Genomic DNA, 17,881 nt, shown 5'->3' on the forward strand with positions numbered 1-17,881 from the left:
AGAGAACTGCTTGGGTGTGAATCCTGGCCCCGTGGTTACCAGTCACGTGATCCTGGGCACCTCTTAATCTTTCTGCATCTGTTTCCCCCTTTGCAAAATAGGATGGCAATAATATTGGGTTGGCCAGAAAGTTTGTTTGGGTTTTTCTGTCACATTTAACAGAAAAGCCCAGGCGAACTTTTTGGTCAGCCCAACAGAAAGCACCTGGTAGTGATTCAGATGCAATGAGGACAAGCGTGTGAAGCACTTACCTCCACTGGAGCCCAGAGGGGCATCCCACCCGGACATGCTGCACTGGGAAACACTGAGATGCCCCGCATGGAGCCCAGAGGGGCATCCTACCCGGACATGCCACACGGGGAAACACCGAGATGCCCCACGTGGAGCCCAGAGGGGCATCCCACCCGGACATGCCGCACCGGGAAACACCGAGATGCCCCACATGGAGGCCAGAGGGGCATCCCACCCGGACATGCTGCACCGGGAAACACCGAGATGCCCCACATGGAGGCCAGAGGGGCATCCCACCCGGACATGCTGCACCGGGAAACACCGAGATGCCCCACATGGAGCCCTCTGTGCCCGTGCATGTGCGGATCTCAACTCCCTGCACACGGGTGCTCCTTCCATGTGCTAAGCAGGGACCTGTCTAATGAGTCCTCTTCATGGCTCTGTCACCAGAACACACACTGAGCTGCCAGCATCCTCATGGTCTGCCCCTAGCTTAGCTGCTGCCAGTAACTCCCCACATCTGCTGCCCTGCTCAGCCTGTGGTGAAATGTGGCCTGGGATGAACACACAGTGGAAAGCTAATGAAAACAGTCAACTGTGATTTTCAAAGCCTGTGCGGCTACACGCCTCCACCTCCATCCTCAGCCTGGTCCGTTCTGCATCTCTGTGTCTGCCTCTCTCCTCAGCTGAGCCTGGTGACCCTGACCCTTCCCTCTGCCTCCTTTGCCACTGAAGGTGAAAGGAAGTTACACAGTCATGTCCAACTCTTTGTGATCCCATTGATTGCAGCCTGCCAGACTCCTCTGTCCATGGAATTCTCCAGGCAAGAGTACTGGAGTGGGTTGCCATTGCCTTCTTCAGGGGATCTTCCTGACCCAGGGATTGAACCTAGGTCTCCTGCATTGCAGGCAGGGTCTTTGCCAACTCAGCTACTAATAATACCTTGGCCATTATTTGGCAGAATATAGGAGCTCCCTGAAGAGCAGTGGAAGGATTTGGCAGCTGGGAGGAGGGGAACAGGCATATCCACATTCTGCCAATGTGGCTCGCAGCTGCACCTGGCCCAGTACTGGGGAGAGAGGACTGGTCCCAGCAGCAGCGGCAGCAGCCAGCCGTCTTGTCCTTCTGCCATCATGCCTCCCCTGGGGACCTGCAGTGTCACTATAGTGTCACCTGTACAGAGAACCAGTGTTTGGGGGCTACTCAAGCAATCAAGTTAGGGAACGGTGGTCAATACCTTTGGTTCCAGGCAAAAGATGGGCACAGGTGCTAGAGAGTTAGGTTCACACCAGCTCAGCCACCTACTTGCTTTGTGACTTTGCCAAGTGATTTAACCTCAGTTCCCTTAAGTGGGGAGAAAAAAGGTGGAGGGAGTAGCAGTGCCTCCTTTGAAGCTGATGTGTCAGGCATTCAGTAGATTTGCTTGGCACACAGTAAGCCTCCAGCTCTTATGAGTAATAGCAGTATTAATACCTGACTTCTGAGAGTCTCCCCTCTGTCTGCCTTGATCCTCTCAACCTTGTCAGCATGGCTCTTTTGCTCAATCTGATTCTCCTGGTCTTGTTCTTGCTCCAATTAATGTATTTTTAACTTTGACTTTGCTTCCCAGCTTCCAGATTTTAACCTCCTCTAGACCATTGAGGCTAAGGAGCCCATCCCCCAAAACCCTGCATTGGCCCCCCACCCCTCGTATGCAAATCCTTGGGCCACTTTTGAGCCCGAGCCTTGGCTCAGTGGCACAGACCAGGTAGCCTCTCTACCTGCCTCCCTAACTCTAGTCCCCCAAAGCATCCAGAGCTCAGTGGGATGTTCCTCGGGGCCAGCTGATGGGGTGGGCAAGAGTGGAAGAGGGCAACATTTCCTCTTCCCCAGGCTGGGATCAATGAGCCTTGAGCAGCTCTGGTCCAAGGAGCTAGGTTTAAATAAGTTGACAAGCAGACATGTCCAAATCGTGGTCATTTCTCACTTGGTCCCTGAGACCTCTGTAACCAGAAGCAGGAGAAAGGTAAGGATGCTCCCTGACACCAGAGGGTGGGTGGCGCCCTGCAAGCCTGCACAGAGACTTGTGCCCAGGAGTCCTGCTCTGGTTCATTCATTCACTCAGATGGTAAATATCTAGGGACTTCCTGTTCATCTCTGGGAAGATTTGACAATTGTGTCATTACCCATACCTCCTTGATCTTGAAGAATTTTTCCCCTTAATAGTCTTCAAATTAGATGAAAATCTAGAAATCACAATAACTCCTGCCCAGGCCAAAAGATAGGAAGACTTCTGAGTTCTGGCCTCAGCCCCCATCCATGTTAGGTGCAGATGACAGACTGGGGTGGCAGAGTGTCTGTCTCCTCTGGGCTGCCCAGGGCTCCCAGCCAACCTTCCTCCTATTGCCTTCATCATACATATGTGCCACCATCAGATTCAGCCCCCAGAAAACTAGCCATATCTGTATAAATAACAATTAAAGCTGCATATATTCTGGGGTAAAAGAGTCAATGAGACTGCAGAGCACGCAGGGCCAGATGGTGTCAGCTCACTGAGATGGAGTAAATGGGAGAACCTCAACATGTCCACCCCTAGGGTCAACAGAAGATTCCATACTAGGAATCCTACTTGAATAACAAAAAAAGAAAGAAGCAAACCACACCTCCTCCCAGTCAGGAACAAGAAACAAGAGGAAAAATGCAAACAAAGAAAGAGATTGGATATTCACACTGTGAAAGGCCTTTCGTCATCACAAAGCTCCCAGATTCTAGGCTCCATTGGGAACTGTAGGGGAGGCCTGACTTGGGGCTGGGATCCAGGCCATGTGAAGGCAGGTATGGTGTTTCCTTCCACCACCAAGGCGCAGGTTAGAAGCCTGACAACTGGCAAGTCAGAGACACCCATCAGGGCTCAAGAACTGCAGTGGCTCCCCAGCTGCAGGCTGTGCAGGAACCTCAATCAAGATGATGTCAGACCCTGGAGTGGAATGTGAACAAAGGGAAGCCACCGTAAGTCCCCAGTGTTCTTGGACCTCAGGGAGAACAATTTGTGTGGGATCTTGTGTTCTGGAACAGTGCTCTTCCCTGTCCTTGGGGAGTACCCATGATATTTCTCTTCTGAAACCAGAGCTTCTTCCTCTGTGGCCCTGCAAACCCCACTGGCCATCAGCACAAGGACTGAGGTCTTTGGTCAAAGAGCATAGGAGCTGAACATGGCCTTATTCATGAGGCTGTTTGTTTCATTCTTTCAGTTTTATAGATGAAGAAATTGAGGATGAAAGGGCTGGTATTGGAGAAGGAGCCCCACACATCATCCCAGAAGAGCATGAGAGGGTAGTCTCTCACCAGGCTAGTAGCTTCCAAAAGAGGTATTTTAAAATTGAAAACTCTTCTACCATGAAATTGTATGCAAAATTTGACAGTGTTGGTGTCTTTGGTCCTCTGTGTTAACCACAAAGTCTGACTCAATGTTGAGAAGAAAGTTCAATTCAGTTCAGTTGCTCAGTCATGTCCAACACTTTGCAACCCCATGGACTGCAGCACATCAGGCTTCCCTGTCCATCACCAGCTCCTGGAGCTGTCTCAAACTCATATGCATCGAGTTGGTGATGCCATCCAACCATCTCAACCTCTGTTGTCCCCTTCTCATCCTCTGTTGTCCCCTTCTCCTCCTGCCTTCAATCCTTTACAGCATCAGTGTCTTTTCCAATGAGTCAGTTCTTCTCATCAAGTGGCCAAAGTATTGGAGCTTCAGCATCAGCATCAGTCCTTCCAATGAATATTCAGGGTTGATTTCCTTTAGGATTGACTGGTTTGATCTCCTTGCTGTCTAAGGGACTCTCGAGAGTCTTTTTAAACACCACAGTTCAAAAGCATCAACTCTTCAGCACTCAGCTTTCCTTGATAGCTCAGTTGGTAAAGAATCCACCAGCAATGCAGGATTGGGAATGAAACCCAGTTTGATTCCTGTGTTGGGAAGATCCTCTGGAGAAGGGATCTCCAGAAGCTGAAGATCTCCAGAATACTGAAGCCCACTCCAGTATTCTTGGGCTTCCCTTGTGGCTCAGCTGGTAAAGCATCTTCCTGCAGTGCGGGAGACCTGGGTTTGATCCTTGGGTTGGGAAGATCCCCTGAAGAAGGGAAAGGCTACCCACTCCAGTATTCTGGCCTGAAGAATTCCAAGGGGGTTGCAAAGAGTCGGACATGACTGAGCGACTTTCACAGCTTTCTTTATGGTCCAACTCTCACATCCATACATGACTACTGGAAAAACCATAGCTGGGTTGGAGGGGATATACTCAGGTACCCACATCACCTGCATAAATGGAGGAAATACCTCTTACCCTTTGAGGATGCTTGGGTCCCAGCCAGTCAACATTCTCCCTAAATGAGCTGTGTCTGTAATAACAGTTCCCATTCATGAAGCACCTACTCTGTGCCAGGCACTAAAGAGATTGCTTTGCAAAGCTGTCTCATTTATTTCTAAAAGCAACCTGTAAGATAGGTTTTATTATTATTCCCATCCTTGTTGGAAACTGAAAACCCGAGAAGCCTAGCTGTTTGTCCAAGGCTGTGTGGTGCATCAGGAAGCGCTGTCCAGAGCTCAACACAGGTCAGTGTCAGCCGCACCTGCTGCCTCCCCATGTCACCTCCAGTCGCCACTCGCCTGCCCAGCTCAATTCATCTTACATTATGTTGCCACTCCTCTTCCTCTTTTTTCTCCCCAAATGCGTCATGCTCATGATATGCAATCCTGTGAAGCATCTCATCACTTTTGATTGCAGAACAGATACACATTAATCATTTTTTATATAAGCCCAGTGACCCAGTGTTAGTCACTCTGTCATGCCCAACTCTTTGCGACCCATGGACTGCAGCCTGCCAGACTCTTCTGTCCAGGGATTTTCCAGGTAAGGATACTAGAGTGGGTTGCCATTTCCTTCTCCAGGGGATCTTGCCAACCCAGGGATCAAACCCAGGTCTCCTGCACTGCAGGCAGTTTCTTTACCAACTGAGCTACCAGGGAAGCTCCCTTTTATATGAGAAGACATACAAAATAAAAATAAAAGGGAATACCCATAATCTTATCATCATACTTTTAACATTTTGATGGTCTCCACCCAACAATATCTTTTTTAAATTTTAACTAAGATTCTACCTGTAGTAGCAGAATTCCAAAATAAGAAGGAAAAAAACACATGTCCACTTTCCATCTTATTTTGTCCACTATCTGTCTGCTTCAAGGGATGCCATGCCCGAATTGTGCACCCCCACCACCCGTCTCCTGTGGCCTCTCCCACCACCTGGGGAGCCGGGCCCATGGGCAGTGCTGACTGTCAGGAGGGCACTCAGCACCAAGCCAGAAGCCCCAGGCCACTTGTCCCAATGCGTCTTCATCCAATCCCTTTGCATTCCTTTGGCTGTCATATCCGGCCTGTCTTCCTGGTCTCTTGAAAAGCCTTCCTCATCTCATCCCCTCTGCTGCAGATGCAGCACACGGAAGTTCACAGGCTGTTGGGCAGCCCCTCTCAGGAGGTGAAATTGTAACTGCAAATTGAAGATGAAAAGGAGTCAAGCATTGAAAGAACTGGGAGAAGGGAGCTCTGGGAAAAGAGAACAGAAAGTCCCAAGGCCCAGAGGTGGGAAGGTGTCTTGTTTCAGGGTGAAGACGGCCAGTGCTGGTGGAGTGTAAGGAGCTGGGGGAGGCCGTGGAGATGAGGCTGGAGAACTGACAGGGGCCAAATAATGCATTGTGGATGTTAAGTGCAAGAGAAACCATAGTAGGAGTTTTCAGAGAACTGAGGCATGACCTGACTTACATTTCTTAAAAACCTCATTTGTGGCTTGTGGGGGTAGGGCAAGCTTAGATCTGGGGCCCAGCAAGGAGGTCATTGCAGCATCCCAGTGAGAGGAGAAATGATGAGGAACAGGATGGGGGCCACACACATAGAGAGAAAAGGTGAATTCTGGTCTCCAACTCATCAGAAGGTATGGTCTGTCACCTCAGCTCTTTGAGGGTAGATATAGACCCTCATGTGCCAGGGCCTGGTCAGCTCTGTAGGGGACATAGCTCCTCATTCCCACCCCATAGGCATACATGAGGATGCTCCATGGGTAAAGCTACCCCAGCCTGTAGCTCGCTCTCGCTCTGCGGGGGAAGGACTTTGCTCCAAGAAACTCAGAACTGGAGTCAGAGACAAACCATCCCCCGACATGACCCAGAAAACTGGCCACTGATCCAAGACCTCAAGGCTATAAAATAAGACAGCCCAGCAGAGGCCCTCTGAGACAGGGGCTTCGAGATGGTAACTGACCTCCAAGTGGTGATGGATAAGTACATACTAAAAGGTGTCTCCAGTGGTAGAGAAACCCAGTCTAAACAGAACATGAGGGTGACTGACCAAAGAAGCCTTTCACTTAAACATGGAGTCTTGCCCAACACTGATGACTCTAAAAAACACTGGAAATTGTCCTTTCTGCTGTGGGGGGAGAAATGCCTCCCTGTGTGCCAGAAAGAAAAGGATGTGGTCAGGAAGGAAGAGGGTGGAGGGGGAGGTGGGAGGGTGGTATTTACAGGCTTCTCAAGAGTCTGACATAAACAGAGCAGAATGAGGAAAAACCCAGTTTTAAGACTTACTCTGTAATCATGGTGCAGACCATCTGAGAATCAGGACATGTGCCAGCACCCGGGCTGGGACTGGTGCCTGAGTGAGCCGAGGGGCCATGGACTTCGTAACTCCCCTGGGGGACACAGGGTGTTGGTTTCACCCCCACCTCAGCCCTCTCCCAGTCGTGAGCCCCGTCCCCACCAACTCTTTCCAAAGGGACGTATCTCCATTCTCTCACTATCAACCTCCCCACCTGCCTTGGACTGCTGCTTCCAGAGCCTCTTCTGCAGTGGCTTGTGGGGAGGAAAGATGCTGGGTGCTGCGTCTGCCAGAAGTGATGCAGAGCAGGAGGTTTCCTGGGACATGGGCACAGGGCCCTTAACACAGTCGGGAGAAGAAAAGCTGAATTCTCAGAAAACCTGGTGTGCTTTTTAAACTTTCCACATTCCTGACTGGTAACTCCATAGGTTCAAACCATGACATAAAGAAACAAGGTAGGGGCCTCTTTTCCACCATCTAAATGCAGTAAAGTTTACACAGCAATCAGACTTCCTTTAAGAGCAGGCTTGTGATGGTGGTTAGGCCACAGACTCTCAAAACAGGGCCTGTGACATGACCAGGACTGAGACTCAGTGGAGGAACTTGTCCTCTGCCATGCCTACGCTAACACTTAATTGTTGGGCAGAACCAGAGCCCAAGGAAGAACCTGGGTAGCCTGGGAGGGTGCTCTTAGGGAGAGGGGAGTCAGTTTAGTAATTGTTTCAAAAATGTTTTAATATTTTAACAGGGGGTATGCTGATAGCAGTGTGTGCCAGCCATTATCATCCATGACTGTTATTTTTCAGAGCCTTTGGAGCACTCATTTAATACTAGAGTCAGTGTACGGAATTTAGAATAAGATCTTGTGTTTGCAACTCAATTCTGCCCAGCACTAGCTGTATGACCTTGAGCAGGTTTCTTATTATTATAATGGAAAGTGGAATGATGTCCACCTCATGCAATCAATATAAGAGGTAGATGCAACGCTATTTCCAAGAGTTAAGACTAAGTGGATGCGAGTAAAACTCACATACCCAGAGAAAATTCAGAATTGGAACTCTTCATGGTTCAATGGAGAAGGAAATGGCAACCCACTCCAGTACTCTTGCCTGGAGAATCCCATGGATGGAGGAGCCTGGTGGGCTACAGTCCATGGAATCGCAGAGTCGGACACAACTGAGCGACTTCACTTCACTTTATGGTTCCAGAGTTGTGGATAGAGATCTGCTGCCTCTTGTTGTTGTTGTTCAGTCACTCAGTCTTGTCCAACTCTTTGCGACCCCATGGACTGCAGCACACCAGGCTTCCCTGTCCATCTCCTGCAGTTCGCTCAAACTCATGTCCATTGATTCGATGATGCCATCCAACCATCTCGTCCTCTGTCATCCTTTTCTCCTCCTGCCTTCAATCTTTCCCAGCATCACGATCTTTTCCAATGAGTCCCACCTCCTACCCACCCCTAATATTTTCATGGTCCAAGAGAAGCATGAAGGCCCACATACCATATGTTTGAATATTAATTTTAAGTCAAACTAACAATGCTAAATGTTAAAGTCATACTAACAAAATGCTAACTTCTATCCTCTGACCTTAACAGAGGTATCTTTTTAACAACCTGGAGAGCCAGGTTCAGCTTTAGAATTTTTAAGCTCCCAAAGTTCTGTGCCAGATATAGCCACATAGGTGTACCCAACCCTCAGGACCTAGTTCTAAGGCTCTTCCTTTCCCTGGCTCTGTATCATACCCGACCCTCAGGACCTAGTTCCATGGCTCTTCCTTTCCCTGGCTCTGTATCATACCCGACCCTCAGGACCTAGTTCCATGGCTCTTCCTTTCCCTGGCTCTGTATCATACCCGACCCTCAGGACCTAGTTCCATGGCTCTTCCTTCCCCTCTCTCTGTATCCTACCCGACCCTCAGGACCTAGTTCCATGGCTCTTTCTTCCCCTTGCTCTGTATCCTACCCGACCCTCAGGACCTAGTTCCATGGCTCTTCCTTCCCCTCGCTCTGTATCACATCAAGATATGGATCATCATACAGAGGCATGTGGACATTTAGTGTATATATGTCCAAACTCTATGAGTACAAACACCTTGGGTCCAGGGGTACACACACAGGTGGAGTGGACTACCCTTAGGAAAATAGACCAGGAAAAATGCCTATATATATCCTGAAGGCAAGTTTGGGGCCATCTGAGCTGAATCTCAGATACCCAGAAGAGTATCTTGAAGGAGGGGCCCTGGTTATAGGTGGGCATGCCCTCTTGGCCCCACAGACTCCCTGCCCACCATATAAGGGCATGGCCAGGAGATACTAGAGTGGGTCTCTTTAAAGTGTAGGGCCAGGCAGGGGCTCGTCTTACCTCGGCTTGGTGGGTAGAACCATCCAGGCTCTCAGAGCCTTCCCTGGCAGCTATAAAGGCTTGAAACCATCCATCCTTTCGTGTGTGGTTCTCTGATTCCCATTCCAGTCTCCATCGGAGGATGTTAGTATCAACTGTGCCCTGCACACCTGCCCACTCCCTGCCTTCAAGAATGCTGCTGCCCCTGCCCACATCCACTTGGTGACCACAGGGCTTCCATGAGAGCAAAGCAAGGCTCCTTCAGAGAGGTTGCTCTGGCCCTCATGGACACTGGGAAAACTGCCTGGGTCTGGGTGGAGGCTTGTACTTAAACCCAGGGACTGGTTATTTGAATGAAATGCTTCACAGAAGCTAGTTTGATTGAGATTTGCCTCTTTATTCTAGAAACGGGATTCAGAAAGCATGAAGGTTGCAGTAATCGATGTTTTCATTATCAGCTCCATTGGCGAGTCCATTAGCTGTGAGCTTCGGGTCAATGGCTGATTGTCTAAAACAAAAACACTGTGTTTATCACAGTGAAGAGAAGGGTTTTTGGAGAAGGAGGGGAATGAGATGATAAGGATTAATATTGACCTAGTGTGTTACAGTTTACAAAGCAGTTGTTCACACATCACATCACTTCATCTGATCCTTGGAATAGCCCTGAGATTAAGGAGGTGGGCTTATTTTTCTTCCCATTTTACACATGAGCAGCCTGAGGCTTACTTGCTAAGGTCAGCCAGCAGCCACCTTGGGACTGACATCCAAGACTCCTGAGGGCAGTCTTGGTGCTTCCTCCATCCATCACACCAAAGACTTCAAGGAAGGAAAGGTGAGATATAAAACTCAAAGGAGCTGTTCCCACGAGTGTGATGCAGTAGAAAAGGCAGAGTTTGAGGTCAAGGAGATTCGGCTTTAAATCCTGGTGCCACCCCTTCCCATCTATATGACTTTGCATCATTCTCTTTTCCTTATCCATGCTCAGTTGCTAAGTCATGCCCAGCACTTTTGTGACCACATGGACTGTAACCCACCAGGATCCTCTGCCCATGGGATGTTCCAGGCAAGACTACTGGAGTGGGTTGCCATTTCCTCCCCCTTTCCTCATGGAAGGACACCGCATAATAGTCCCTGCCTCTTACAGTTGCCGTCAAGTGCTTGTGCATGCAAGGGTCCTGTGGCTGTTTGTTTCCTTTCTCTCTAACCCTGTCCCATCTCTGTTCCTTGTGCTGTGCTCAGTCACTTCAGTCATGTCTGACTCTTTGCGACCCTATGGACTGTAGCCCACCAGGTTCCTCTGTCCAGGGGATTCTCCAGGCAAGAATACTGGAGTGGGTTGCCATTCCCTTCTTCAAGGGATAAGTAAGTTATATAATATGTTGTTGTTGTTCAGTCGCTAAGTCATGTCCAGCTCTTTGAAATCCCATGGACTGCACCATGCCAGACTTCCCTGTCCTTCCCTATCTCCTGGAGTTTATTCAAACTCATGTCCATTGAGTCGGTGATGGCATCCAGCCATCTCATCCTCTTTCACCCCCTTCTTCTCTTGCTTTCAATCTTTCCCAGCATCAGGGTCTTTTCCAATGAGTCAGCTCTTTGCATCAGGTAGCCCAAGTATTGGAGCTTCAACTTCAGCATCAGTCCTTCCAGTGAATACTCAGGGTTGATTTCCTTTAGAGTTAACTGGTTTGATATCCTTGCAGCCCAAGGGATTCTTAAGAGTCTTCTCCAGCACTACCCTTTGAGAGCATTTATTCCTCAGCGCTCAGTCTTCTTCATGTTCTAACTCTCACATCCATACATGACCACTGGAAAGACCATAGCTTTGACGGACCTTTGTCAGAAAAGTGATGTCTCTGCTTTTTAATACACTGTCTAGGTTTGTCATAGCTTTTCTTCCAAGGTGAAAACATCTTTCACCTTGCAGTCACCATCCATAGTGATTTGGGTTGCAGTCATCATCCATAGTGATTTTGGAACCCAAGAAAATAAAGTCTGTCACTGTCCATCTTTTCCCCAACTACTTGCCATGAAGCAATGGAACTGGATGCCATGATCTTAGTTTTCTTAATGTTGAGTTTTAAACCAGCCTTTTCACTCTCTTCTCTTACCTTCATCAGGAGTCTCTTTAGTTCCTCTTTGCTTTCTGCCATTAGGGCAGTGTCATCTACATATGTGAGGTTATTGCTTATCTTGATTCCAGCTTCTGATTCATCTAGACTGGCATTTTGCATGATGTACCCTGTGTATAAGTTAAATAAACATAGAAGTTAAATATATGTACTCTGCATATATCTAATATACTATATTAGACAGTGCTGTAGAGAAAAATGAAGCAAAGATGGGGGATGGGGAGGGCTGGGGCAGGAAGTTTTGATTTTAAATATGGCAATCAGGAAAGATTGCACTGAGATTCAGGCAACCAGGAAAGATTGCCAGGAATGATGGGGCCAAAGGGGCAAGCCTTCCTGATAATTAAAATCCAGGACCTATGAAGACCTGGAGCTATCCATGGAAGTGCAGAAGAAAGCTTCCTGGAGGAGATGGTGCATGCAATGATTCTCAAATATCAGGTAGTTACACACAGTAAGACTTTAGGAGAGGAAAGAGCAGTGCAGGCAGAGGGCACAGCATGAGCAAAGGGCAGAGGTGAGAAACAGCATGGTTTATGGGGACAGGAAGGCCAGACCACAGAGGGCCACAAATGTCCTATTAAGGAACTCGAATTTTTCCTGTAGGTGATGCCAGTGATGTCCATGTAAAGGAGACTATGAAGGGTTTTAGGCAGAGAAAAGACATAATCATATCTGCATATTTGAACATCAGTGCAGCCTGGAAGATGAATTTAAGAGGGGATCAGAGTTGGACGCAGAAAGACCAGTTGTGGACCATTATAGTAGACCAGGTAAGAGATGCTGAGGGCTTGGATTAAACGAGGGCAGTGAGAGTTTGGTGGAGAAAGGGAGATAAAGTCAAGCATCACTTATGGGAAAAAATTCACAATATGCAGTAACACAGTAGCTGTGGCAGTCTAGGACAGGGCAGAGGCAAGAGCCAAAAATGATCACACTTCTGGCCTGGAAGATGGGATGAGGAGCAGACCAATGCCTGCACCAGAGACAGGGTGAAAGGACCAAGTTTATGGTGAAGGTCGCTCAGTTGTGTCCAACTCTTTGTGACCCCAATCGACTTTACTGTCCATGGAATTCTCCAGGCTGGAATACTGGAGTGGGTAGCTGTTCCCTTCTCCAGGGGATCTCCCACATTGCAGGTGGATTCTTTACCAGCTGAGCCACAAGGGAAGCCCAAGAATACTGGAGTGAGTAGCCTAGCCCTTCTCCAGCAGATCTTCCCAACCCAGGAATTGAACAGGGGTCTCCTGTGGTAGATTTAGTTTGGGTCATGTGGAATTTGAAGTGATTCTGGCATCTCATTCAAAATAGTTGTAATAGTTATAGAATGATTCCAGTGGTCCTATTCTTGGAACTTATCAGGGATCTCTTTGAAAACTATTACAAAAGCTGCATTAACCAGTTATGTATTTTATAGGCATAACTCTTTTTGTAAAAATCCACTACCTTGGAATGCACATTAATAGCTATTGTTCACAAAAGAAATAAAGATGATATGATACTTTTCAAAAAAAAACCTACTCCCAATCACTAGGCTTAAGTCATGAGTTTTGGCTGCTTCCAAAATCAAACTCTTCCTTAACCATTGTAGTCCTGGGGCACCTAGGGCTGTGAAAGAGACCATACCTCAGACCTGAGGGATTTCCAGTAGAGCAGTGGGCAAAGTCACAGCAATGGGTGGAATGAACAAGTGTGTAGCCTCCCAAGGTCACCACATTCACTGGCTACACTTTCCAGATGCCTTTGTTTTGATGTGATGATTGTTGTTCAGTTGTTAAGTCATGTCTCTTTGCGACCCCATGGACTGCAGCACTCCGGACTTCCCTGTCTTTCACTATCTCCTGGAATTTGCTCAAGTTCATGACCATTGTGATGATTAAGAAGCCTGTTTCATTTCCCTGTTCCAGAGAATCTTCCAAGACAAGGGTATCTTTTTTCTCTTTCAAGACAGGCACAAGAGTGCAACTTTATTTTATTATCTCTGTTTTCAGAAAATCTGGGACCAAACTAAGCTTTGGGCCCAAGTCTCTACTCACATAATTTTGTGTAGGAAAATAGAGGCAAAGTATGAACTGTAAATACTTTATAGGAAAAAAATAATTAAATGACAAGATATTCAGCCCAGAAAAGGACAGTATTATAACAAGCCAAATTCCCTAAACAACATACCACAGCTGGCCCAGTGTTTAGAACATGAGAGCAAGTACAGTTTTACACTATTGAGAATACTTGTCCTCCAGTCCCACAGAGGAAACCGCAGGCTAGTGGAGCCCGGTCACTGTAACCAGTGAAGAAGCGGGTTGGAGCAACACAGAAAATGAGTGCCTTGTGACTGAATAATTGTAGCAATCCTTTGACTTGGGACACAAAGCTACCTCCAGTGTGGTTGTTTCATCAACCCAGCAAGCAGTTCAGTTCTCACTTGACCTGACCCTTGTATGATTATATCCCACTCAAACAACACTTATTCCCTTTTGTACAGTAAGAAGCAGCTATAGAATTATCTGGCAGCTACTTCTTGGTCCAGCTACAACTAGCACAGGTAACAAAATGGTAACAAAATCTCCAACTTTCTGCATCAAGTCAATTCCTCTTACTTAGTTTCTGCTAACCATTATACACTGCAGTTATTGCCAGCAGTTATTAAGGGCATGGAGGCAAGATAAAAGGTTCTTGAAGCTGTGGGCTCACCTCGTCTCCAGGCAATCCAGCCTTCCCCTCCCTTCAGGCTGGGTCTGACTAGCATAGGGAATGCTGGGGCGGGGGGCAGCAGCAGCAGGAGGCAGCAGTTAGTGTCCTTGTATGAAGGATTCTGAGACAGTTCAGTATTAACCTGGCAACATAGCTCCCTTTCAGGCCATTGGCATAAAGTCCTGCAGGATTTCTGTCACTTAATAAGAGGAAGAACATTATATCAAACAAGACTACCTCTTCACTGAGGAGTGGCGCAGTCTCCTTTCTTTCCTTAATTATTGAATTCTTACACAATATTACTGAGTTATTCTTGGTCCCAGGAAAGGATATATGGAGGTTGCATAGCCAGACTCTGCTGACTAAATATCTGCCCCCAGTAGGGTCCAGTCCAGCTTCCCATGGCTGCTCTGGGAGCTGCTAGATCACTGGACAGCCTGAATCCCCTCCACTCTGGCTTCTTCCAGCATCATGCAAGGACACTTCAGAAGGCATTGTTGCTTAGTGGTCAAAAGCACAGACTTTGGAGTCAGACAACTCCCAGCTCCACGCCTTACAACATGTAGAACTCTTGACATATGCCTTAATATTTTTAAGTGTCCATCCTCTCAAGTATAAATGGGAATAAAAATATATTTATCTTGTGGGATATTTTGATCATTAACTGAGATAACATAAAAAACTCAGCATAGTGGCTGGAATAGAGTAAGCACTCAATAAGTATCAGCTATGATGATGATGAATAATATTCCATAGCATTGGGGGAGAAACATGGGCTACGAATATGGGCATATCATCTCCTCCTTCCTTCTGTTCAAAGTTAGAAGCAGCCAGGAGGAGGAACAATGTGCCCAGAATGGCGTGTTTGCTAAACTAAGCAATTAAACTTCCAGGCTGGATTTAAAGGTGATGGGCGAACAGCACAGGAGACTACGTATGCCAGTCTGTGGCACAACTTGCACATTGAGGTGGTTTCCCAAAGGTGACCCTTATCTCCTGTTACAAGTTTCTGTGTGCAGGTTTTCTAAATACTGGATTGGCCAATGACTAGAATTTAAACATTTTTCTTTGTTGAGTAGAAATTCTACTACTGTGATTTCATATGAAATCAGTATAACCTTTAACCTTAACTCTCTTTGCCCTCCTTTCCACCTGCAATTTCCTTACAAGTATGTCAGATTTCAACCACCATCTTTTCTTAACAAACAAACCTTACATAAGCTCACACTTCCTGAGAAAGTATTTTTATTCAGTTGAATACCTCTAGATAGTTCATTACAATTATACTATTGCAGCGAGTTGATGCCTTTGTGGATCTCACAAATGCTTCTTTGAAATTTTTACTCTCTGTTGAACTACTTATGGCTTAATTTAATTTGTACTGGTGTTGCATTTTATTTTTGTTTTGTTTTGATTTGTTCTCATTTAATCCTGAAGCAGCACAGCATAGAAATTTTTTACTTGAATTCCCCCTCTAAACTTCCCATTTTGCCCAAGTTGACTGTTAGTAAGTGGTGGGCACCTCTCCAGCTTTTAAAAAATTCATTCAGCCTCTTCTTTTCTTGTGCATCTCTTCTGCTTTGCCAGGTCAAGCTGGGAACTGCCTGACTTGAGGGAAGGGAGAGTAAAAGCCATCAGTGACTCAGATGGGGTGAGCTACCCTTGGTACGGGAACACCACAGAAACTGTGACTCTGGTTGGCCCCACCAACAAGATCTCCAGGTTCTCCGTCAGCATGAATGACAATTTCTACCCCAGTGTGACATGGGCAGTGCCAGTGAGTGACAGCAATGTGCCACTGCTCACACGGATCAAGAGGGACCAAAGTTTCACTACCTGGCTGGTGGCCATGAACACGACCACAAAAGAGAAGATCATTCTGCAGACCATCAAGTGGAGGATGAGGGTGGACATTGAGGTGGACCCTCTTCAACTTTTGGGGCAACGGGCCCGGCTGGTGGGCAGGACTCAGCAGGAACAGCCCCGGATCCTGAGCCGGATGGAACCCATACCTCCCAACGCACTAGTGAAGCCCAATGCCAACGATGCCCAGGTCCTCATGTGGAGGCCCAAGCGGGGACCACCTCTAGTTGTGATCCCTCCTAAGTAGAAGCAGACTGGCCTGACTGTGTGTGGAGCATATGCCACTGAGACACGCAGTGAGGTTGCCAGGGGTGGCAGGAGCCAAACTGAGTTTCTGAGCCAAAGCAGACCTCGTGGTTTGCCAGCCTTTGCAGCCACTTGTGAAGAGTAGAGCTGCTCCTTGGGTGGTAGAACCATAATCCTTAGGAAAAATCCCTTCCTTTTAGGAATAAAGAAAATCGCTGCTCTGAACGACTTGATGTGATTACCATGCAAGTAGCCATATTTTGGAGCTGACCAGGATGATTCTTTTATCTGAACTATTGACCATTTCTTTCCTGTGAGAGGCAGGGGATGGAAACAAAATTAAACAGTGCCTGTGGCAAATGCTGCTTCCCAACCAATTAGAAGTGAGAGTGAAAACATCCCCATCAGGTGTTTGTAAGACATATGTCCCATTGTCTAACTGGAGGGTGCTGGGGAATGGGGCGGAATGAAAGTGAATGGGCAATGGAAAGAGGAGGGGATACCTTTGTTACTGCAAAGTAATACCTGTGCATGTATTAGTTAATCATCAGATCATCAACACACTCACTGAAACGAAAGAAATGCTAAGAAAACAAAATATGTTGGTTCCGTACCGAGGGAGAGCCTCCTAGGAACTGTCCAGGGTGCTGACGGTGGTTCTAGTTGATGATGATGACAGCATTTCCATCTACCCACATCTTTCCAGAAACTGTTTATTCAAAGTATCCTCAGTCACAGTATTTGGATAGATAGTTTCTGAATTCTGCAATTGCTGTGATATTTGGGGCCTTCACCATGTTTTTACTGAAACCCAAATTGTGATTTTGTTTGCAGCTGCTGCTTCTCTTCCCATTACCAGCCCTAAATTTACAAAAAGATAATTGTTTATAAGGCACGAACCCATGCAGAGTTTCAAGACCATTTCAACAAGTAAGAATAGTATTTTGCTGTTACACATTCACACATGCAAACACACATGCCAGCATGATTGCTAGCAAACCTGCTAGCTGTATCTGCCTGTGTGCTTATAGCTTTTATGCACACACAGTACATATGCTGTGTATCTGTGTATGTTTATTTTAGCTCAGTTTCACAGAAGCTCAACTTTAACTACTTGAGCATTTGTGAGAAAGTGCTTCATAATGCTTAACTTCAGACTCTTAATGAAAATCTGAGCTACTCACAGCAAACAAACCTGTATTGGTGAGATCCAACCAATAAGGATGAGAGGCCATATTTCCTCTAGTCAGGACAATATAAGTTTTTAAAAGTATCCAATCTTTGCCATAAGGATCACCACAAAAAAGAACTTTTAAATCGTTACAAAAGAACTTTTCCTTTTATTCTTGATAATGCTAATTTTGATAGCTAGATAGATCCTCGTCCAAAACCCCCCATGCAAAATAATTCTAAAACTCCCACAATACCATTGTGGATTTTATGAGTGGATATTGCCAGCCTGATTTCAGAGTTGAGAAAGTTAAGGTTCGTGCAATTATTATAATCCCATGGTTGGCTCCATTGATCTATCTTTTATCTGAGTTTGAAGATGGAGAATAAAAAGCAGGAAGGTTTGTTTAGTACTTTTATTAAAAATGGAGTTTAGTCTCATTTACTTCAGGTTACTTCAGGTCACAGGAGTAGGTGCTTATTTACATGAGAAGTTTAACAGATCCACTCCAAATTTTAACCTCACACCCTAACCACCAATTCCTCTCTTATAGATTAGTTATTGATGGCAAGCTGAGCT

The 17,881-nt window shown here is 46.7% G+C and overlaps 1 protein-coding gene across 1 annotated transcript in view; it reads left to right on the forward strand.

Moving 5' to 3' along the window:
- The window catches only part of FAM78B (family with sequence similarity 78 member B), a 94,672-nt gene extending 78,371 nt beyond the window's left edge, over positions 1–16,301 (forward strand). Inside the window, exon 2 of the mRNA XM_055587203.1 lies at positions 15,610–16,301. Within this exon, the coding sequence (XP_055443178.1) occupies positions 15,610–16,132 (523 nt within the window). The 3' untranslated portion in view covers positions 16,133–16,301. The remainder of the gene's footprint in view (positions 1–15,609) is intronic.
- The last annotated feature ends 1,580 nt before the right edge of the window (positions 16,302–17,881 follow it).

The sequence above is a fragment of the Bubalus kerabau genome, chromosome 6, assembly GCF_029407905.1.
Source record: "Bubalus kerabau isolate K-KA32 ecotype Philippines breed swamp buffalo chromosome 6, PCC_UOA_SB_1v2, whole genome shotgun sequence".
Lineage (NCBI taxonomy): Eukaryota > Metazoa > Chordata > Mammalia > Artiodactyla > Bovidae > Bubalus > Bubalus kerabau.